At 49.4% G+C, this 23927-nt stretch overlaps 1 protein-coding gene across 1 annotated transcript in view; it reads left to right on the top strand.

Annotated features, from left to right (window-relative positions):
• CPS1 (carbamoyl-phosphate synthase 1) overlaps positions 1–23927 on the top strand; it is an 80993-nt gene that overhangs the window by 37026 nt on the left and 20040 nt on the right. Inside the window, exons 22-29 of the mRNA XM_069860559.1 lie at positions 842–960; positions 9322–9463; positions 12352–12417; positions 12869–12932; positions 14924–15105; positions 20141–20335; positions 21037–21104; positions 23090–23165. Coding sequence (XP_069716660.1) covers positions 842–960; positions 9322–9463; positions 12352–12417; positions 12869–12932; positions 14924–15105; positions 20141–20335; positions 21037–21104; positions 23090–23165 — 912 coding nt within the window. The remainder of the gene's footprint in view (positions 1–841; positions 961–9321; positions 9464–12351; positions 12418–12868; positions 12933–14923; positions 15106–20140; positions 20336–21036; positions 21105–23089; positions 23166–23927) is intronic.

Raw genomic sequence — 23927 nt, forward strand, 5'->3', positions numbered from 1 at the left:
CCACATCGCTGCTTTAGAGGAGGAGCTACCAGTATTGTACCCTGAAATGTGTGAGAAATCCCTGCCCGTGCTCAGGGAGCACTGGGATGGCCCCAGGCTGCTCTTTGCAGGCTTTTGGAAGAGCAGTGGCTGTTGGGCACCAAGCGCTGGCTTCTGTGTGATGCCTAGAGCAGTGGTGGCTGCCCCATCCCTGGAGGGGTTCAGGGCCAGTTTGGATGGGGCTTGGAGCCCCTGATCCAGAGGGAGGTGTCCCTGCCCGTGGCAGGGGTGGGACTGGCTGGTCTTTGAGGTCCCTTCCAACCCAAACCATTCTGTTTTGATTCAGTCTTGTATTTTAAGAGTAAATCAAGATTTATGCTCAAAAACAAAAACGTGCTCTGTGGGTGAGAAGCAGGACCTTGCTGTTTAATGTTTGGAGTAGGGAGCCTGTGATCTGGGCAACTTAAGGGGTGAGGGGAGGAGCGGGCACTGCAGGCTGAACATGTCTTGCTGTGGGCAGGTGAGGCACGTACCCAGCGGCCACAGAGCCTTCTTGCCATCAGTTTAAGTTTGGCTGCTGGCTCCGTGAACAGGAAATCATCTCTCCACTGCTCAAACAGAAGCCAGCTTTTGCTCCCAAAGCCTGTGCAGAAGCGGTAGGTGCCTCCCTGTGCTTCTTGTGGGGCGCGCATTGTATTGCTGTGAGACAGGCTCGTGGGGCAGATGAACCTTTGTGTTGTCCAGCTTAGTCTACAATATGTTTCATGTCTTGATGCTTTAGAACTGCTGCTTATTTGCAGGATAAATCTGTATTTGCAAAGCACGTCTTACAGGTGCTTTGGTGCTCTCCTGTTCTTGGCAGGCCTTGGATAACAAAGTCCCCGTGGATGAGATTCACAAACTCACAGCCATCGACAAATGGTTCCTGTATAAGATGAGCAGCATTGTGAACATGGAGAAGATACTGAAGGGAGTGACCAGGTAAGAGAAACCAACAGCCTTGTCCTTGAACACAACCGTCCTCCTGAGGATCCTTCTACTAGGAATCATGAAATCATGGAGTGGTTTGGGTTGGAAAGGACTTTAAAGCCCACCCAGTTCCAGCCCCCGGGCTTTGAGATTTCTTCCAACCCAAACCATTCCACGATTCTCTTTTTTTTCTGGCCTGGCCAAGTGATTCTTAAGCTTTTCTGTCTTGCTGTGATTGTGCAGTGCATGTCGCTTTTGTACTGCACTCTCAGACATCTATAATGCCAGACATATTTAAATATAAATCTTCTTCTTACTTCAAGAAAAATGACCGCATAAACCTCAGCTGGAAAGATAGCAGTAGATTAAAGCGTTGGGCTGTATTTCAGCTCCAGCCTCTTGCTGACTTGAGCTTTCCCTTCATGGTTTACGAGGTGGGAGAGGCTCCTTGCTGAGTTATTGGCTGTGTTAGCCGGCTCTGCCTCGGGTCCCGCCGAGTTCCCCGCGGTTGGCCACATGATGGCACTGGGAGCGCACGGTCCCATCCCGCGGCCGCTCCCTTCATCCGCTGCGATTCCTGCTGCCCTGGCCAGCTGCACGACTTTAATTGAGCAGCTCCTGCTCCCCCTTGTCCCCCGGAACAAGCTGGATGGGGGAGCTCAGCAAAAATAAATACAGAGGGAGATGTCGAAGAGGAGTAGCAGCTTGATTATTTACAGAAACCCGTTGTTTGCCTGCACAAGTTTTTGCCTTCTAACATCCATGTCCTGTTGCATTTGTCTCAAGTGCTTTAAATATCTACGTGCCGCTTCAGAGGAAGAGAAACAATCGATCCAGAATCCATTTGATTTCCTTGCTGTTGGAGTCGTGTGCTCTGGAGGGATGTGCTTGGGACCTCAGACGTTGGCCCCTTCCCCAGCTGGTGTAAATGGTTGGGAGGGACCTCAAAGCCCATCCAGTCCCACCTCTGCCATGGGCAGGGACTCCTCCCACTGGATTAGGGGCTCCAAGCCCCATCCAGCCTGGCCCTGAACCCCTCCAGGGATGGGGCAGCCACCCCTGCTCTGGGCAGCCTGGGCCAGGGCCTCCCCACCTTCAGCACTAAGGATTTTGCTTCCTTATGTCTAATCTAAATCTTCTCCCTTCCAATTCAAAGCCATTCCCCCTCATCCTATTACTCCAGGCCCTTGTAAAAAGCCCCTCCCCGGCTTTCCTGGAGCCCCTTTCAGTGCTGGAAGCTGCTCTAAGGTCTCCTCAGAGCCTTCTCTTCTCCAGGCTGAACAACCCCAACTCTGTCAGCCTGTCCTCATATGGGAGGTGCTCCAGCTCTTGGATCATCTCCATGGCCTCCTCTGAACCCATTACAATAGTTCCATGTCCTTCTTATGTTGAGGATTCCAGAACTGGCCACGGGACTCCAGGTGGGGTCTCACAAAGAGTGCAGCAAAGGGAGAGAATCCCCTGCCTTGACTCACTGACTTATCAGGGCAGCTTTCCACCCCGCTGTCCTCACTCAGAGCTTCCCAGGGGCGTTTGGCTACCCCACAACCTGCTTGGAGCAAGGAGGTTGACTACCCAGCTCCGTTGTGCTGAAGGCGCATTGGCACAAAGGTAAAGAGCCAGAGAGAGTCACTCGTGACCTGAACTAAGGAACTTGTCCAGTGAGCCACATCAGGAAACGCATCTCTGCAATAGAGGGAGAGCTAATCGAGTGATGCAAATGAGACTTGGCACACGTGCCTTTCCCGCAGCCAGCTGTTTCCAGTCCTCAGCACGCCTGACATGGGTTTTACCTGTGCTACAGGATTATTCCAATTGCAAAGGAACAGCTGTGACACTGTCGTGGCTTTAAATCTTTCTGTTGTTGAAATAAGCTTATGAGAAGTAGCTGCCCCATTCCCAGCACTGTTGCTGGCTCCAAGCTCACTCCCTGTTCGGTCGAATCCGCCCTTTCCTTTTTGTGTCTGGATCAGCTGGGGGGCTCTGTGCAGCGAGGCTTGGATGCACTTGGAGTAACATCACTGCCAAGAGTCTTGATTTGGGTCCTGCGGAGCTGTTGTAGAGACTGGTAACAAGGAGATGGGCTCTGCCAAGAGGAAATTTAGAGCTGGAACGAGTGGATGTGACAGGCAGATGGGGCAGGGGGATCAGAGGCAGGTGGAGGCCTTTGTGAGCAGCTCAGCAAGCAGCAGTCACGCACTGCACGCTGCCTTGCGTCCTCAGCACGTGGAGTGACTGGGAGGTGAGCAGAAGGCATTTCGTTTTATGCAGGGAATCTGTTTCCATGTGTGGAAAGTTTTATGGGATAATGGTTGTATGGGGGCCTGCAGGAAGGCTGGGCAGGGGCTCTTGATCAGGGAGGGCGGGGATGGGCTGAGAGGAAGCAGTTTTCAGCTGAAAGAGGGGGAGATCGAGAGGAGTTCTGAGGCAGAAATGTTTTGCTGTGAGGGTGGGAAGGCCCTGGCCCAGGTTGCCCAGAGCAGTGGTGGCTGCCCCATCCCTGGAGGGGTTCAAGGCCAGGTTGGATGGGGCTTGGAGCCCCTGATCCAGTGGGAGGTGTCCCTGTCCCTGGAAGGGGTTGGGACTGGGTGGGCTTTGAGGTCCTGTCTAACCCAAACCATTCCATGATTCTGTGAAATTCAGTCGCTTTGTGTTGAAGAAGGAGGTGTTCTTGCTCTGTGGCATTGAGTGAAAGCACCTCCTGGCCTGTGCTTTGCCCGGAAGGTGTAAGTGCAGTCCTGAGTGTTGTTCTTGTTCTTCCTAAAGAGCCACAGGTTCGCGGAGGAGAAAGCAGGACAGTGTGGGAGGGTGCAGGCCCACTTCAGGCTGGCATTTGTGGCCAGGTGCTGTGCGCGGTGGCCCATGGAAGAAGCTGTTTATTGCAAATTCCTTTTCAAAGCTCGTGTCCTTGGGCCTGTGAAAGGTGTGCTTTGAAAGCTGCTCGCTGGAGGCATGACTCGACTGCAAAACGTGCTGGTGGGGGAGCGGGTGCAGAAATACAGGGGCTGGGATTAAAACCTGGCTCCAGCCGATGAGCTGGTGAACAACACAGGGAGGAAAGAACCAGCTAGGCCGTCAATAACCTGGGCTCATCCACAGCTCCTCTCCAGAGCAGCGTTTCTGCGGAGCTCTGTGCTTGTAGGGCAGCTCAGAGAGCAGAAGTCGGAGCTTGTGTGGGGATAAAAAGCAGAGCAGGCCCAGTGGCGCTGCGCGGGGCTGCCCCGGTTTGTCCTGTTGGAGGAGCTGCCACTGATGCATTGGTAGTACTCGCTTTTAATGAACTGGGAAGATTACTGTTGTCTTCTTTGTCAACTGTGGGGCAGGGATGGCTCAGGAACAAAGTAGGAATTTAGTACACGAGGACAAAATGATAAAAGCAGCCGTTTGGCCCTACTGTTAGTGCTTTATGTGGATCTGCCATGAGCGACTCCATTTGTCTTGTAGAGCTGTCGGGAATTTCACTGCTGTATTTTCCTTCAAAGGGACAGGCTGAGAGAGTTGGGGTTGTTCAGCCTGGAGAAGGCTCCAGGGAGACCTTAGAGCAGCTTCCAGTGCTGAAAAGGACTCCAGGAAAGCTGGGGAGGGGCTCTTGATCAGGGAGGGCAGGGAGAGGACAAAGAGGAACAGTTTGAAGCTGAAAGAGGGGAGATTAAGATGCGATGTTAAGAAGAAATGTTTTGCTGTGAGGGTGGCGAGGCCCTGGCCCAGGCTGCCCAGAGCAAGGGTGGCTGCCCCATCCCTGGAGGGGTTCAAGGCCAGGCTGGATGGGGCTTGGAGCTCCTGATCCAGCGGGAGGTGTCCCTGCCCATGGCAGGGGTGGAACTATGTGGGCTTTGAGGTCCCTTCCAACCCAAACCATTCCCTGATTCTATGATACATGACCCATTTCTGTGGTTTGCTGTGAGGTGTTGCATCAGCGCATCACTTAGTGCAAGTTAAGAGTCACGCAGGTCTTGGTGCACAGTGGGGGGTTCATGTTACTTAAATCAAGACATCCGCAATGAGATTTATTAGCTCAGGGACCTGAGCGCTAATGTTGTGGAGAGCTGGAGTGATAGTTGTTCAGTGAGCGAGGTTTGTTGGTTTCCAGCTCCTGCTTCCCTAACTGCTCCTTTGACAGCTTTTTGTCAGGCGCCTCATGAGTTTCTCAGGAGGGGGAGAACGATAACAATCTGTCTCCTTGAGAAGAGGAGCAGGGAGAGGAGTTGTACACCAGTCTCATTATTTTAATTGTAGCATGTTCAAAAGCTTGTAAACGTCAGGAGCAATCAAGGAAGCCACTAGGAGCCTGGAAGCAGAGCAGGACAATGAGGAAAAGAGGAAGAATCTCTCTTTGTATGTGATCCTGGCTGAAATCAGGCCTGCTTTGAAGCCCTCCAGGTCTTTGACTGCTAAAATGAAGCAGAACCTGATCTAGGAGACAAGAAGAAGAGGGCTTCTTCCCAGACCAAGCCAGGGCTCCCGGCTGGCACGCTTATTCAGTGTTACTCCTAACCTGGTGGATTGGATAAAGTGGAAGAGAGGGCTGTGGTGAAGCAGGTGGATTCTCCTGGTAATTGTGATGCTGCCGGCGTTTCTCCAGTCAGTTTAGAGATTTCCCCAGGTCCTCTGCACCAGGTGAACATTTCCTCATTAGGGGGAATTTATTCCATTTCTCTTTATCGTTTATTATTGAAGAAGTAAGTGGATGGAGTTCTGAAGATGACAGGGTAGGATTTTAAACAAAAAAGCAACAATAAATCAACACTTGAAGCTGAAATGGAGGCACAAGGAAGGTTCGGGAGAGGCTCATATTGTTTGTAAATGCAAAACATGCAGGGGACTTGAGCTCTGCAAGTGCTTATGGCAGGGCAAAGTCTGATTGTCTGGTTTGAAAGCTCTAAAGCTTCTGACTCACTGCTTAGGGATTTGATTTTTAGTAGTGGACAGGTATGGTTGGAACTGATGATCTCAAAGGTCTTTTCCAACCTAATGATTTTATGAGTGATTCTATAACTCTCGTTTTGCAAAGGTGAATGTTAGGAAGAAGGAGCATTGTAGGAGTTTGGATTTGTGGCCACTTCATCCCCCTTTGTTTCAGAACTGATCATAAACCAGCGAGGGAGTTCAGTCTTTGGAAGACTTTTGCTCTGCGTTTAAGTCAGCGGTGCTCCAGGGAGAAGCAGGAGGCAGTGATGTGGGATAGGGTCATGTGTTTGGGAAGAGACAGAGCTGAGAATTTGTTCTTTTCTTTTTAGTGCTGGATTTCTGGTGAGCCCTTAGAAGGGTTATTTGCATTCAAGCGTTCAAAGAGATCAGCCTGGTTCCACGCTTGCTGGCTTTAGTGTCTGCAGCAGGTCTAAAGAGCTGCCTGGGCAAGGGCGGTGGGGATGGTGGGTCCTGAAAACCATCACACCTTCATCTCTGGGTGTCGCAGCTTTGCTCTCTCTGAGATAAGCATCTTCCTGCCGTATCGTCTGCATGTTTCTTTATATCCTTTGCATTGAAGCTGTAATATAAACACTAGAAGTGTCCCTTATTAGTAAATGGAAATGGTCTGGGTGTGACGATGTGTGTCCGGTACATGCAGAGAGGGAGCCTGGTTGCCACACCAGCGCTGAGGAATTGATTGCAGCGCTCCAGGCGTGGGGAGGAGCGGCTGGAAAGATGCCTGCAGGAAAGGACCCGGGGGTGCTGGTTGGCAGTGGCTGAACATAGCCCAAGAAGGCCAGACAGCATCCTGGCTTGGATCGGGAGTGGTGTGGCCAGCAGTAACAGGGGTGGGATATTTGATAGTGGTGAGGCCACACCTCAAATCCTGGGTTCAGTTTTGGGCCCCTTGCTACAAGAAGGACATTGAGGGGCTGGAGCGCATCCAGAGAAGGGAACAATGCTGGGGAAGGAACTGAAGAACAAGGGTCATGTGGAGCGGCTGAGGAACCTGGGGCTGTTTAGCCTGGAGAAGAGGAGGCTGAGGAGAGACCTCATCACTGTCTGCAGCTCCCTCAGAGGAGGTTGTAGTGAGGTGGGTGCTGGTCTGCTTTCCCAAGTGACAGGTGATAGGATGAGGGGGAATGGCCTCAAGTTGCACCAGGGCAGGGTTAGACTGGATATTAGGGAAAACTTCTTCACTGATGAAGTGGTGAAGCCCTGGCAGAGGCTGCCCAGGACAGTGATAGTCTCCATCCCTAGAGGGGTTCAAAGAGCAAGTGGCTGTGGCACCTGAGGACATGGTTTAGCAGGCATGGTGGGGTTGGGCTGGCAGTTGGGCTGGACGAGCTTGGAGGTCTTTCCTAACTTCTATGATTCTGATTCCTCCATATTAAGCTGCTTTCACAGCAGTGAGAAATGAGAACCCCCTCCTGTGTGGGTGTTGCTTGAACCGTTTCAACTGCGTCCTTCTCATTAGTGACACTGAAAGCTACATCTCTTTTCTTTATCCTGCATTGGGAGCAGCAGAGATAAATATGCACGGTTTGGTTTCCCCTTTAGGTATTCAGTCTTTCTCTTATGCACTGGTTGTCCTGGACAAAGCTGGTTCCCTTTTTGCATAGATTAGTAAGTGTCCTAACCTAATTTAAGCTGCCAGCCCAAGGCAAATGAATCACGTCAGCAAATAATCACTGCTTCTGTTCTCCCCGCCCTGCGGGAGGGATGGCAATGAATGATGTTGTTATAATGAGATACAAAACCTGAACTGAAACAAGCTGCAAATGAAGGCAATTTTCTTGCTCTGTCAGTAATCAAATGACAGCGAGCTGTGCGTGGTTCTGAGGGAGTAAACGCACTGAAACGGGCTCGTTTTCTTGGGGTCATCAGCCGTGCTCACTTGTACTTAAGGAATGCTGAATCCTAGAATCATAGACTGGCTTGGGTTGGAAGGGACCTCCAAGCCCATCCAGTCCCACTCCTGCCATGGGCAGGGACACCTCCCACTGGATCAGGGGCTCCAAGCCCCATCCAGCCTGGCCTTGAACCCCTCCAGGGATGGGGCAGCCACCCCTGCTGTGGGCAACCTGGGCCAGGGCCTCCCCAACCTCCCAGGGAAGCCTTTCTTCCTAAGATCTCATCTCAACCTCCCCTCTTTCAGCTGAAAACTGTTCCCCCTTGTCCTGTCCCTGCCCTCCCTGATCCAGAGCCCCTCCCCAGCTTTCCTGCAGCCCCTTTCAGCACTGGAAGCTGCTCTAAGGTCTCCCTGGAACCCCTGTGTGTCTCCCCTGCTTTATGCCAGCCTGGCTTCACCACGGGCAGCAGAGCTGCTCTCTGCCTGAGCCAAGGTGGAGAATCCAACCCAATGACGCCTTCATGCTTCGGCTTCCTGACTCTTTCCAATAAAGCGGCCTTGCCCCTCTCCTCCCCTTCCAATAACATGATGCTGTTTATTTAAAAATACCACCAAGCAAAGGACAGAATTCAAACCCCTGATTTAGGAAAATTACTTGTTTGTTAATCATTTCCCTTTTCCTGTTTTAGAGCTTGCTTGCTCATAAAATATTGATTTATCGGGCAGGCAAGGATGCTCTTGGCCATGAAGATGAAAAGCACAAGTGCTGATAAAAATACATGGGCTTTTTTATTCTGTTTTTGAAAAAGCTAAGCTTAGAAAAGGTAACTTGGAAACAGGGATTGGTAGAAACTGTAAGGGTTATATGGTGGTTTAAAACTGAGGTGGAACAAAGATGGTGTTGGGGGAGATAAAAGGGGCAGGAATGAAAGGGGGATGGAGAAGGTGAAGGAATCAAAAGACAAATGGGCAACATAGTGGGGGAAAGCAATGCAGTTGGAATAAACAGCTAAAACAGGGACTCGTGAAAAGCAAAACCAGGAAGACAAAAATACCTGGAAGTGTTGAGAGACCCTGGTTGCAAATATGGAATCAAAAAAGGTGTCCTTGCTTTGCCCTTTCTGTCCCCCCTCTCTCCCCATTTCCATAAAGCAAGAAGCAGCACAAACCGTGTGGAAAAAGAGTACGCTTGAGGCTGTCGGAAGGAAAATCTGCCTGTAAGCCTCGGGAGGTCATTCCTACCTTGTCTCCCCAGCTTTCCTGCAGCCCCTTTCAGCACTGGAAGCTGCATTAAGGTCTCCCCAGAGCGTTCTTTTCTCTAGGACCTCATCATTTCATTGGTGTCTCAAAAATGCAAGGGAAGAAAGACTTTCACTTCCCAGTATCCACAGTCTGCCTGTAGACTTTTTCTTACAGCTGTTTTGGGGGGCACCCAGTGCAAAAAGGATCTTTCAGGTATGAGGATGGCAGAGCTCAGCTGGGTCTCCTTCCTTGCCTTTATATGCATGACCCCATAGCAACTCTGTGCAGTACGGAAGATACAAGAGCTCATATCTGTTCTGAGTTCATGTAAAGCCTCACACAGGGGTTTTTTTTTTGTTTAATCCCAGTGAAACAGTTCCAGAAGAGACACTGAGGAGAGCCAAGCAGATTGGGTTCTCGGACAAACAGCTTGGGAAGTGCCTGGGGCTGACTGAGGTCCAGTGCCGCCAGCTGCGCGGGAGGAAGAATATAGTGCCCTGGGTGAAACAGGTATGGCAGAAACATCGCTGTTAATGGTGGGGCTGCCAAGAGTGCCGGGAGGAGGAAGGGCCTTCTGTGTCCCGAGAAAGCATAGAGGTAAACAAAACGGACCCCCTGTCTCCATTAACATCCATGGGAGTTCTGACATTGACATTGTCTGGTTCTGGAGTCCTCAACGTAAGAAGGATATGGAGCTGTTGGAACGGATCCAGAGGAGGCCATGAAGATGATCCAAGCACCTCCCATACAAAGATAGGCTGGGAGAGTTGGGGTTGTTCAGCCTGGAGAAGAGAAGGCTGCAGGGAGACCTTAGAGCAGCTTCCAGTGCTGAAAGGGGCTCCAGGAAGGCTAGGGAAGGGCTTTTTACAAAGGCCTGGAATGATGGGACGAGGGGGAATAGCTTTAAATTGGAAGGGGGAAAATTTAGATTGGACATTAGGAAGAAATTCTTCACATTGAGAGTGGGGAGGCCCTGGCCCAGGTTGCCCAGGGAAGCTGTGGCTGCCCCATCCCTGGAGGGGTTCCAGGCCAGGTTGGATGGGGCTTGGAGCCCCTGATCCAGTGGGAGGTGTCTCTGCCCATGGCAAGGGGTGGAACTGGATGATCTTTAAGGTCTCTTCCAACCCAAACTATTCTCTGATTCTTTGATTAGAGGAGATCAAATTTCACCTTTGTAGCTGTTACGTCTGCACTGCAGACATCAGTGTAATGGCATGAACATCCCCAAAGGGAGGCTCAGAGTATTCTTGTTCATATTCCATGTGGCTGAGGACCAAACAGCTCTTTCTTCAGGAGGAGGCTGGGAATGCTGGCCCACCATGGTGTGACCACAAGAAGTGTGATAGGTCTTCTCCCTTGGTAGTAATTTTTTGCAGGGCGATACTTTATTTGAGGTGTGCTATTGGTTTGGGTTCATTTGCTATTCATTGCAATAGCACGAGCGTAATGAGCTCATCTGGTGCTCCTGGCAGCCTCGCCTCTGCTGCACGAGGTGTTCTGCTACTGCCTTTGAGGTATGTTGGGTTTAAACTGCCACCAGCTGCTTTTTTGCCCTTAAAGGAGGAAAAAAACCCACCCTAATCTACTGCACGTTTCCAAAAGAGCCCATCTGTGTTCCCAGGCCCAGTTCCAGGTGCCAAATCTCCTTCTGTTCCCCAGCTGCTGTTTTCTTTCTCTGTGCTCACCTGGCCTGCAGGAATGTGCCTGATCTTGCACTGTTTTCTCTCGGCTGCATATGGCGCTGCTGCGCTGGATTGATTTCTGTGCCAACGTACCCTTAATCAGGTCATTCCACTTACGCCTGCGTCGGTGGCTTCCAGGCATCTGTTTCTTAAGCCATGAAGTACAAGTTGCAGGATTAACATCAGGAGCGAGCAGCAGACACTTACATAGCACTAATGATGTAAGGTCACATTCTTCATTATTCACAAGGATTTGGACAGCCAGAGGGGGATTCCGGAACACACTTGAAGACTGGACAGGTTTTTAAACGGTACAGCGTGTAGAAATTCATGTCAGGACTTCATTCATGTTGTTCCCTGCTCAGTATTCTCTGTAGTGATGCTTCAGCTGTTCATTCAGGGAACCTCAGCCGTCACTGGTGGCCTGGATGGACTCGTAATTGTATAAAACACGCAGTCAGTAGTTGACACAAATAGTTTGTGAATAGCCAAGTAGGCAAATTATTCTTTTGGGCTCTCTGGTGACTAATTACATCAGGAAATGTTGAAGATGACCTATAAGGGGTGGTGGAAAATCCCTCTTGCTTTGTCTGCCGTTTAGTTATCAATGCACGAGTTTGATTGTAAAGTAAATCATAGAATCATGAAACGATTTGGGTTGGAAGGGACCTCAAAGCCCAGCCAGTCCCACCCCTGCCATGGGCAGGGACACCTCCCACTGGATCAGGAGCTCCAAGCCCCATCCAGCCTGGCCTTGAACCCCTCCAGGGATGGGGCAGCCACCACTGCTTTGGGCAGCCTGGGCCAGGGCCTCCCCACCCTCACAGCAAAACATTTCTGCCTAAGATCTCATCTCACTCTCCCCTCTTTCAGCTGAAAACCATCACACCTTTCCTATTGCTAAAGGCTCTGCTAAAAGCACAGAATCACTAGGGTGGGAAAGACTTTCTTATCAGCCGCCCTTAAGTATGGAAAGGCTGCAATAGGGTCTCCTTGGAGCCTCCTCTTCTCTGGGCTGAGCAACACGACTTTCTTAGCATCTCTTTATAGAGAAGGTGTTCAAGGTCTTTGATTTTTCATGGCCTCCTCTGGACCTGTTCTGACAGCTCCCAGTCCTCCCTGTGCCGAGGATTCCAGAACTGGACGCAGGCCCCAGGTGGGGTCTCACCAGAGCTGAGCACGGGGCGAATCCCCTCCCTTGCCTTGGTCCCTCATTTGTTGTGCTCACGCTGCTGGCTGCTACTCAATGTGATCTCAAAGTGATGTTGTGTGCACGTTTGTGTTCAAGTGAGGTCAAGAGTGTAGTGTGAAGATCCCAGACGGCACAGCTAAGGAGGGCTTGAGGCCTGAAGGAGTGGAGAACTCTGTAATTAATGCTGCCAAACTCACTAGAGAATGAGGGCCTTGGCAAGAAGAGGTGGACAGGGAATGTTGCTGGGCTCTGCAGGTGTTTTACCGAAGAGATGCAAAGCTAAAACTGCAGACTTTGCTGTGGACTGAACTGTAAGGTCCAGGAGAAAGGCCAGGCCTGCGCTATGTTGCCAAATCTGACAGTTCAGATCTCCTCCTTTCGAGAAAAGACATGATGGGAAAATAATAGAACAGAAATAGGGGCAGGAAAGGAAAGAGAGGGAAAAGAAAAAACCCAGAACACCTGCATATGGGAAGGATCTTGCACTGACAGCATCACACCCCCTCCTCTTCTTCCCTGTACAGATCGACACCCTGGCAGCGGAATACCCGGCAGTAACCAATTACCTCTACGTCACGTACAACGGGCAGGTAGGCACCTTCAGAATCAACGGCCTTATTGCCATCCGGTTTGCTCTCTATTTACATATAACCCCCCTACAGCAGGCCTGGGGCTTCCTCTTGCTCCAGTACGGGTCCCGTGCATTGAGCATTAAACCCCCGTGTTGTTATAATCCTGTCCTGTATCACCTGTACTTGCACAGGGGACTTGCTGGGAGTGCACAACTCATTTCCTTCATCTCATTTCTACATGAAACTCCACGGATCCCGAGGCTGCTCAAGCAGCCGGATCGGAGGGGCTGGGTCTCCTTCGGTGTGGGTGCAGCTCCAATTCCAGTCGAGTTGCTCTTGAGTTACGCTGCAGTAAATGAGATCAGACTTGAGCCCTGAAGGACCAAACTGCGCACCTGAAACTGTTGTGAAAAGCGCGGATTAGGTGCTGTGGAGGACATCCTAATGGCTTTTTTCCCTCCCATCTCAGGAACACGATGTAAAATTTGATGACCGTGGAGTGATGGTGTTGGGCTGTGGACCTTATCACATAGGTAAATCTTTCTTGCTGCTCCTCTGTTCTCCTCGCACCCTTGGGCCTCCTTTGGATATCTTTGTGGCTCATTTCTTTTTCTCGTATGGTATCAAACCCCTCCAGAGCGCAGTGCACAGGACATCAGATCCTAACCCAAGCTTCACCTTTTATGTTTGCTTGAAGACTTCATTTCATGCCCTGGAAAAAACGGGAGACTTTTTTTACTTTTCACTTTTGAGTCACTTCATTGTGATTGTCACAAAGTCGTAGGGAATTGTTTAACCTTACTTTTTGCACACGTTAAGGTCTTACAAGTGTGATAGCTTGTACACAAGCTTGTTGCTCCCACACCCACCTTGCATGTTTACTGCCAGCTCATGCCAATGTTGTTGTGTACCATGCGTTTTCCTGCTCAAAGTACAGGTGACTATGACAATATTTTGATATCTTCAGCTGCTCTTAGAGCAGCAATTCTCCCCGTGCTGGTTTTTCCACCCACTCAGATGATTATGCAGCATAAATGTTGCCTCGTGGCTATGAGTAGACAGACTTCTGAGTCCTCTATAGGATGACTTTCACTTTTTCTTTTCATGGATCGTTCCAAATAGCTTGCAATTATTGACAGGAATGAAAAAAAATGCTTGTTTTCAGAAATATTTTTGCTCTGCATCCCACAAATAGCACTGATGAGGTTTGAAAGCTGAAATTCACTCTGCACTGGTGCAGCCCCAGCTTGAGCACTGGGTGCAGTGTTGGGTGCTACATGAACAGGATAGAAAGGATCTCAAGCTCCTGGAGAGCGTCCAGAGGAGGGCATGGAGTTGGTGAAGAGTTTGGAGGGGAAGTTTTGTGAAGAGCAGCTGAAGTCACTGGGTCTGTTCAGCCTGGAGGAGAGGAAACAGAGGGGAGATCTCATCGAGCTGTGCAGCTTCCTCACAAGGGAAGAAGGAGGAGCAAGGGCTGAGCTCTTCTCTCTGGTCACCAATCCAAAGCAGTCAGAAGGGGACTCCAGTGTGACCATTGTGACCCAGAGTAGACGTTTCTTGTGTGGATAAGTGGGATACAAAAATTGAACAAGCATCTGGTGACCCTTCTGGGAAAACTCCTACCTTCAGATTGGGTTTAGTGGCTTGAAATTGGAAGGGGGAAGATTTAGAGTAGACATTAGGAAGAAATTCTTAATGATGAGGGTGGGGAGGCCTTGGCCCAGGTTGCCCAGAGCAGTAGAAATTTATGGGACAGCAGCTGCTAGCACAAATCTGGACTCCAGCATTGCCTGAAGCTGTAGTGTTGCCCAGGCCCAAGCACCAGGTGACTCCCTCTGTGCCTTTTCCCTTTAGAGGTAGCCACAGGGCTCAGGACAGTAGCACGCGCTTGCCCTGTAGCGTTGCCATAGTTGCTGTGGCCTTTAAATTGAGATAAAGCCACAAAGAGACTCTAAAAACATTGTTCTACCAATTTGCCGTGTCTGGAGTCAGTATGCAGAGAGGTCAAATGCACGGAGCCATGATTTTTCCGTTGTTAGCTTAGCCTACTCTGCTCTTCTGGAAGGTGAGAAACGCATCACTCTCTGGTTTTTGAACCACATCTGTACAAATGCTCCACGTTTCATCAAGTGAACAGCTCTGACTTATAATAATGGGCACTCGGTGTGGTCACCTCTGAGGTTCTGCCTCTGAGGTTCGCCTTGGAGTGCATTGGCTGGGAGGTGGTGGCAGCTGGATGGCAGCAGGAGCAGAGATGAGTGTGTGTCAGAGTAGGATAATAGAGGAGTCAGAGGCCTTTTGCTCCTGAGCAGGTGAGCCAGCTTACCTGTTGTGCTTGGAGGCTCCCCTGGTGTGCACGATGAGCTTCCATGGGAGGACAATGAGATTTCTTGCTCTGAGCTGACAGGAGGCAACGCTGAAGGTTTTTTTCTGTTTCCGTTTTTAAGCTTGAGCACTGAGAATGTCTGTTTGTTTTCTTCTCTGCATCCTTCCTTTCCTTGCCCTCTCTTCTGTCTCCTGGCAGGCAGCAGCGTGGAGTTTGATTGGTGTGCGGTCTCCAGCATCCGCACGCTGCGTCAGCTTGGCAACAAGACCGTGGTGGTGAATTGCAACCCGGAGACGGTGAGCACAGATTTCGATGAGTGTGACAGACTGTACTTTGAGGAGCTGTCATTGGAAAGGATCCTGGATATCTACCAGTATGAGGTAAAGAAAAGCACAAGCCCAACAAAAGCCGTGAAGCGAACCAAACTCTTCAAAATTCATGTCACTAGCTTGCTTTGGCAGAGCAGCCGGGGGTGAGTGGGGAGAGCTTGCGAGCAAGAGTTGTTTGGTTTGGATCCCGATGTTGCGTTTTACACATCGTTGATGTTCCTAGCAGGCTGCTCAGTAATGAATGCCAAATAAATATGAGATTATTTTGCGAGCTGCCATATTGTGCAATATTTACAAGCAGATTTAATTTGCTGCGCAGTCATTTATCGCACAAATTGTTCTGCCCTTGTGGTGCTGAGCTGTAGCGCTTAAGCAGATCCTTGACTTTACGCACACGCGCTCCCCCTGACACAGTGCAACTTCACCTCCTGGGAGATTCAGAGTGAGTTGGCCATCTCAGTTGCTGGAGCAGCTTTGCAGAACCCAGGTCATGTGAAACTTATGATTTTTGTTGGCTCTTTTTCCCAATCTACGACAATTTGAGCTTGAAAGTGTTCCAAAAGTGCATAGTCGTGGCACTTGAGGACATGGTTTATCACACACAGTGAGCTTGGGCTGGCAGTTGAACTGGATGAGCTCAGAGGGATTTTCCAACCTTTATGATTATATGACAAGTTTCAAAACTGATTTTATAACCTGGCTATGTTTTGGTCATTCTCAAATCCTGGACCAAGCAAAAGCCCATCAGAACTCAAGTCCCGCTCTCTAGGCTCTGTTCTTAAACCTTTTGAAAAGTGCTCCCAGGACTTTTTTTAGATTGTGTGCTCATACTTTCCTATTCGTACAAGCTGGTTTTATTTCCTTCTTTGAGTTTTCATAAAACCAGAACCTGTTACTGGAAAGCATGGATTTAGGACAGGCCAAAAGGCTGTGGGGGTTGTCTTGACTCTTCAAAGCTGATTTTTGATTGCCTTAGGATAGTCCATGAGGCTCTGCTCTATGAGCATTGAACTCTTGTTTACTTAAGCAAAACTGAACTTCTGCGCTTGGGGCGTGGAGACAAATTGTCAGACAAATAGCACTGATGAAACACAGCATCTAATTACAGCGGGATCAAAGAGAAGATAGAGGTGAGTGATTAGGGAGCAGCTTGGATTTAAACACCTAGCACTGGTAATTAGCAAGTTGGGGAGGAAAAATATGTGAAAAAAAGAATGCATATGTATTGGAATTTGCTTTATCCCCTTCGTCACAGTGGGGCTTGGTGAATTGCAGAGCTGAAGGTTTAATATAGCGTCCTGTGGTACCCAGAGATGGAGGGGGAGGACTCTACCAGCACATTTCCAGCTCAGCCATCATCACCTGGGCTCTGCTCATGCTTCTGGGCACGTTTTAGCCTGTCCAGCTTGTGGAGTAAACTGAAACGTGATTGTGACAGGACAGAAGGCAGGAAGGAGCAGCGGGAGATGATGGGAATAAAACAGGAGAAGAGAGAGGGTGGGCGAGTTTGTAGAGAATTCTTGGGTATGATACCAACCCACTTGGTGTTTATTCTGTAGGTGTTAAAGGCATGGGGGGCTGCGCCCAAACATCCAAAGTTAGGGTTGTGCTGTCTGATAAAACCCTGAGATGAATTATAACTTCTTGGCTCTTTTAGAGCACTTAATTAGTGACAACAGGGATGGTGTCGTTACACCTAATTTGCAAGTAGGGAAACTGAGTCTCTGAGGAGCAGAGAGGCAGCAGAGTCTCCTGGGACAGACCCGGGCAGACCTGGGGCCAGACCTCCAGCAGTGTGGTCTGAAAGGTGCTGTTTGCTGTATGTCATGGTTTTAAAATGAGCGAGCCAAATGCTAATGTCCTGTTAATTAAATACTCCCCTAGGCAAATGCAATTGCAAGTCAGTCCCTAAGGAAACAACCAAGTTAAAAATTCAGGATCTGACTCTGAGGTACCTCACCAATCTTGCTGCTAATCGTATCTCCCGGCTTCGCATCCGAAGCATGACTAGTGCTGTGATTTCCGACCCACCTTTTAAACAACCTTTTATTAGGATTAGCAGCAAACCTTGGGCAACCGTTAAGGACAAGTAAACAGGTGCAGAGACTTATCCCAGCTCTTCACATGAGGCAAATGAGGCTACATTGAGAAGCAAGGTTGCCACCGAGCCCAAGGGGGCTGGAACCAGCCTACGCATGGTCCTATCGCAGAGACATCCTCAGCTGTCCCTTCTCCTTCTCTCCCTTGGGTCCCCTTCACCTCTGCCTCTCCAGACGACGTTTGCAGCTGCTCTGACTCACCGAGCTCTGCACAACCGTGCTTCGGAGGGCACTGTAATTCACTGCGAAAGCGCAGAGTGAGGGGGTGCTCTATGAGGACAATAATTTAAAATAAAATACAATTCCTTCCCTCAGATTTATTGGCTTTTTGTTTCCAGAGAAGATGTTCCCTTTTTATTTTAATACCTATCTGCTCGAGGGCCTCCTCTGATTCTTTTTTCAGTTTCTAGGATCGTTCTGAAACAATTCATAAAACCGAAGGAGGCTCTTAGGTACGATTTTAATGGTCTAATTTGTTTTCAGACTCGGGGAGAAAGAAAACCCAACTCTATTACTAATGGCATAAAAGCAAGGTTGTAATAAAAAGAGTGATTTTTGTTATAAAGGGGAAAATCATTCTCTCTAGGCTTCTTTCGATGGATTATGTATAGCACATATTTTAAAGATATGTAATGGCAAGGATGTTATTAATTTTCTTTATAATTAAAATACAGTTGATGACAGAGTGATACACAGTTTGCCCCCATCTCTTGGTGGAGCCGTCCCGCTCCCTGGTGGGGCAGCAGCTGCTCTGCAGGCGAGACTGAAACGGCAGGGCTTTAAAGGAAGAAATAAGCAGAGGCTGAGACTCAATTTATGGTTCTTTTTGAGTAAAACTGAGTACATGATTCTTTGCTGTCTGCTTGAATAAGCCTTCTCCTCTGTCTCCTTGGCGCTGGAGTCCCTAACGCCATCCCAGCAGTGATGGAGGCCGTGTTAGGATTCTAGAGGCTGAGTGACTCAACTTGTTTCAAAGGAAGGAATAAATGGCAGCTGAGGAGAAGCTGTCAGCTGGGACGTTGGCATTTCAGAGATGCTGAGGACAGGTTAAGGTGATGGTTGACCTTGGCAGCAAGGCTAGGTTAATGTGTTATCCACCAGGACCCATTCCATGCTGCAAGGAGGGGTTTGCTGTATTCGCTGTCTGGTTCTCTTCCTTGTAAGCATTCCAGGGTCTAGAGATAAGGACTGTGTTTTGGATGGCTCTGGGAGCAGTAAGGAACAGGTTTCTCTTCCAAATTGGACACAGCAAGCTCCCGTGTCATGAGACAAGCCCATGTGGGCACTGCAGAAGTCATCCCAGAAGTGATGAAAAGGGAGAAGACCCATCTCCAGCAGTGTCTGTTAGCAGCAATTCCTAATCTTACAGACCTCGGCATAATAAGTGCTGCTTAAACACCAGACTTTGTCAGTGGCTTTTGATTATGGCAGGACATCACCCACATCGAAGTTGAGCAGGGCTTGTACTGGCAGTTATCATCCGTTTTTTTGTCAGTCACTTCTACTCACATCCTGCTCTCAGCGTACGGATCTGTGGCTCTTAATCCCTTTAAATCCCTCATTAGGAAGTTCCTCTTCCAGGAAGGCCAGTGGGGCCAGCCTTCAGGAGAACCACATTTGTTAATTAAAAGAGCATTGATACTCTAAAAGCGTGGATCACTTGATTGATGTTTCTTGTTTGTTAGAGGTGGGTAAAACTGCATGAAATGTGCTTGGTTCAAGAGAGCCCTTCAGTACTGTCGTGATTCTCCTTTGGACAAAGTTTTACCAGCTTTAATTTGAAAGTAAAGTGCCTGTTACTTAATTACCTGCAATTATTACACGATCTAAATGTAATTCATATCCTTGTAATTGTTGCAGATACTCTAAGACTTTTTTTTTACTATTGAAAATCTTCACACCAGGCAAGCTTGTACTCGGGAGCAGCAGGGGTTCTGTGTTAAAAACACTCATAGAATCATGGAGTGATTTGGGTTGGAAGTGACCTCAAAGCCCATCCAGTCCCACCCCTGCCATGGGCAGGGACACCTCCCACTGGATCAGGGGCTCCAAGCCCCATCCAGCCTGGCCTTGAACCCCTCCAGGGATGGGGCAGCCACCCCTGCTCTGGGCAACCTGGGCCAGGGCCTCCCCACCCTCACAGCAAAACATTTCACCCTGTCCTCATTCGGGGGGTTGTCACCCAGGGCTGGGAAGAGTTGCTTGCTTAGGAAATAACAGAATTAGGGGGAAAAAACCAGGCTGTCAGTTATTTCCCATTGCCTCCCTGCTGGAGGTTACTGCCTTGGAACTCTAGTGAAAGAGTTGGGCTGAATGCTTGCTGCTCTTGAAGTCTCTGACCGTGAGCATGGGTGAGGCTGTTTGCTTGGAAAGGCTGGACTGAGAAAGGAAGAGGACCTAAACCGTGTTGTTTATTCCTGGTACTGTGTCCAAATGTCACTGCAGAGGGGTGGGCGTGGGCTCGGTTGAAGGTCCCCATGTTCACGCATGTAGGAGAACATGTGAAGACCACCTGACCCCACCGAGCAGAGTTTTGAGTTGAGTTGTGGGGTGTGAGGTCTTCATAGTGTGGTGACCTTCCTCTTCAGAGCAAAGGATTGTGTGTCAGCTCGGGGCTTCTCCTCCCTGGAGAGGCAGGAGCACCTGGACATGACATGGGAGCAAGGCAACAGCCTGTGGTGCAGCAGAACTTGTAAACTCTTGGCTTGATGTCCGAAGGCTGTAGATTCCTTGGGTTTCCTGGGGAATTCATCCTCAAGTTACTGCTGTCTGATGAGTGACTGCAAGGGGGATATCGCTGTTTTAGAGATGCTACACACTCTGAATCACACTTGGCAACCTGGATTCCTGTGGATCAGTACATATGATCTGCAATTGCTTGCAGCAACCTGAAAGTGGTGTAATCTCAATACTGGATTCCTCATTCTAACAGCTCTTAATGTTAGGCTAACTCGGACATGACCGTGCTCCTTTCTCTCTGCCCACAGGGATGCAGTGGCTGCATCATTTCTGTAGGAGGGCAGATTCCCAATAACCTGGCAGTGCCACTGCACCAGAGTGGAGTGAAGATCCTCGGCACAGCTCCCTTGCAAATTGACCGGGCAGAAGATCGCTCGATATTCTCGGCTGTTCTGGATGAACTGCGGGTGGCCCAGGCTCCCTGGAGGGCGGTCAGCACGCTGGTACGTTGGGATGTGTGTCTGGAAAATGATGGAGCGCTATTATGAGCTCAGGGGGAACAACTTGCTGATACCTTCCAAGGTTCCAAAGGTGTTTGACTTTTTTTTACTACTAGTGTTGAAGAATTTTTTGTTCCCTTTAAAGTGATTTTAGAGCGTCACTGGCAGTGGGATGAAAACTGAAAACTAAATGTCTTTAAATCACCTTTACACAAAAGGGTAGATACCCAGAAAAGTTAGCACCACTGCCAAGCTACTCTGTTTTATCCCGCTGGCCTTGAAAACTATTCTAGCAGGTGGAGAGGACATGAACCCATTGAAGTGAGTCTAGAGGAGGCCATAGAGATGATCCAAGGGCTGGAGCACCTATGAGGAGAGGCTCAGAATGCTGGGGTTGTTCAGCCTGGAGAAGAGAAGGCTGCAGGGAGACCTTAGAGCAGCTTCCAGTGCTGAAAAGGGCTCCAGAAAAGCTGGGGAGGGGCTCTGGATCAGGCTCTGTGGACAGGGAAGTCCTGAAGATGAGAACTCCAGAACTAAGAAGCCATGTATGACATTCAACACAGGCGGCAGTGTCACTGTTGTCATGTGTCCCCCTTTGCCGCACCTTAACAGCTTACAATGTGCAAATGCAGTTAGAGCTGAAATATTAATGTGAATTTAAAATATTTTCTAGGTCACAGCATGTTTTTCCTCCCTTTCTTTAGGGAGAAGCAGTGGAGTTTGCAAGGTCTGTGGGTTACCCGTGTTTGCTGAGGCCTTCCTACGTTCTGAGGTAAGGCTCAACCATCACAGCTCGTCAGGCTGGGGATAGGAACTGCAGAAGCTTCTGAGACAAGGGAGGTAACAGCAGGGCATGTGTGGCAAACCCTCTGCTAGGTGCACATGGCATAAAGTTGCACGTCTTAAGAGGTGGAGCAACTGATTGAGCCAGTCAAGGAAAGCAAGGGATCTCTTAGGTCCATCAGGCAGAGGTCAAAGGTAGAACGTAATAAGAATGACTTGTTTAGCTGTGTTGCCTTTCCCATATCTCAAAGGCAAAGGCATGTAGCATTTGCAATGTTCCTTAAGGTTTCTGGGACTGCTACCTGTACAATTAAGCCAGGAGATTGTTTGTCACTAGGAAAACCAGAAGGGAACACGCTGAGGCCATCTACTGGGGTCGGCATCTGGGCCCAGATAATGACAGCGCTCCTGTGAGTTCAGCGTGGTATTCGCTAAGCTCCTCTGCTTCCAGGCATGTTTTGTGTCCTTGTGCTGCGGCGGCTGCTTCCCTTTACGCAGGCATTGTATGGAGCCACATGCTTCCAACAGCCCAGCTGTTTGAAGCAGTCACGCCGGCGTGTACACACAGCAAACTCACACATTTTGAATGATCCCGCTTCTCTGCGAGGAGTTCCTTTAGTGCTTGGCATAGAGAGGCAGTTTGGGGATCAAGTGGAAATGAATACGAGACAGGATCCTTTTCCTATGAAACAGAGACACCTGTCATAATGAAAAGGCATGATATTCATCAGGGGAGAAAAAAAAATCCCTTTTTATTTAAACGGAAGAAGAGGAAAAGGATTTCTTGTATGTTTAACTCTTGAGGAAATATCTTTTAGAAGAGACTGCTGGCTGTGACTTTTCTACACCGTTTCTGAAGCTTGCAGTGGGGTTACAAAGCCCTCAGAGCAGGAGAAGTTGGAAGCTGCTCGTGATGTCACTCTCCAGGTTTTTAGGGAGCAGTTCTTTTAGCCTGTTGTTTCCTGCCCTATGAAATTCCACGTAGGCCCTTCCCATGTAAGTGTTTGCTAACGAGTGTTTGGACAGGACAGGGAGACTCCGGGGAGAAAGAGGAGACTGCAGAATGTTATACTTGAGGAAACAGAGAGTGAGAAGCCTGAGCACAGCGACTGTCTGACCTCTATTTGCAGAACAGCAGCAGGTCCCCAGCCAGACTTCTTCAACCTTTGAACAGACACAGCCTTAATATTTGCCAGTGGCCTTGGAAAATAAAATACATTTCCCCACTGGTGGTGTGTGTGGGTCCCAGCTCACAGCCTCGTGGGGCCGCTGATGCAGGTCCTTGGATTTAATGAACCCTGTTGATTTGCGTCAGCTGCAGATGTGGTTTGGTAAGCACAATAACCTAGGTGTTGAGTCTGTTTATTGGCTCACATTGGAAGGGGCTCTCAGATACGATGTCTGTGCCTGCAGTGCCTCCCCCTTAAGGACTGAGATGCTAGGGAGAAGGGGCACAGTGAAAAGGCCAGCAAAGAGCAGCTCATTTTCATCTGCGTTTACACTGCCACAGCCATCAGCAGCCGGCGTGTTCCTCACTTCATTTGTCACTGGTAAAGCGAGTGCAGCACCTGCGTTGTTCTGAGCTCACAGCTACCTGCACGTCCTGTGAAGGTCTAGGTCCATTGTGGGGCTGAGCAGGCATCTCCTCCAGCTTAGGGGAGCTTTAAAGGCTTAGGTCAGAAAGGGGATTTGGCCGTAGTGCTAAAACCGCACAACCACAGTTCCTCATAGGGTCCTTTGTTAGTGCTCTGGAGGTCACCTGTCTTCTCTGGGAAGAGTAACAGAGGTTCATTCGGTGCCAACTCTGCCTTTCTTTCAGTCCAGAGGGGAGCGAGTGGCTTGAGCCAGGAGGTCTCTTAGCTAGTCCATCATACATGGGTAGAGACAAGCCTGTGCTGCGGTGTCTAACACCGATTCCTCCCCTGAAGTCACGAAAGAAGCTGACCCGATTGCTTTTCTCTGCCCTTCTCACAGTGGGTCGGCAATGAATGTTGTGTTCACTGAAGAGGAAATGAAGAGGTTCTTAGCAGAAGCCACCAGAGTCTCTCAGGTACCAGTCTTTGTGCTGCTACTGCTTGTTCTTTTTGTGTTTGCTGTATTTGTTTCACCTTTACTGTGCTTTCCACCTCTTTCCAAGGGCCTACAGTGATAGAATGAAGGGGAATGGCTTTATATTGGAAGGGGGAAGGTTTAGACTGGACATTAAGAAGAAATGCTTCATGGTGAGGATGGTGAGGCCCTGGCCCAGGTTGCCCAGAGCAGTGGTGGCTGCTACATCCCTGGAGGGGTTCAAGGCCAGGTTGGATGGGGCTTGGAGCCCCTGATCCCGCGGGAGGTGTCCCTGCCCATGGCAGGGGGTAGGACTGGATGAGCTTTGAGGTCCCAAACCGATGGCTTTTCTCCCTCCTCTTTTAAATGCAGGACAATTTCCCAGCCTTTGCTCTGACCTTTAACTCTCCCAGTCATGTACTGAGTCCCGTTTTCCTCTGATACAAAAGCAGGACTGCTGCCTGCCTACTGCTCATCCAGTGGGATTATTGATCCACAGAGCATCTAATGCAGAAGATGAAAGTGCTGGTTTTTGTTTTTAAATGTTTTTGAAAAGCTAGTTTTGGGATTTTTGTAAGTGTCTTTATTCTAGCAAAGGGAAGAATTTGGTCTGCATTGTGGACATCTAGAAAAGAGAGATCTGAGCCATTTCCCCAAGATATAAATGCTTCAGAACACAACAGACACCTCAAAGCCTGGATTTATTCTCTACCTTCTGTCAGTGGTGTGGTACAAGGGATGTCTGGGGAGATGAGCATATGGG

Source organism: Phaenicophaeus curvirostris, chromosome 7 (assembly GCF_032191515.1).
Source record: "Phaenicophaeus curvirostris isolate KB17595 chromosome 7, BPBGC_Pcur_1.0, whole genome shotgun sequence".
Taxonomy (NCBI): Eukaryota; Metazoa; Chordata; class Aves; order Cuculiformes; family Cuculidae; genus Phaenicophaeus; species Phaenicophaeus curvirostris.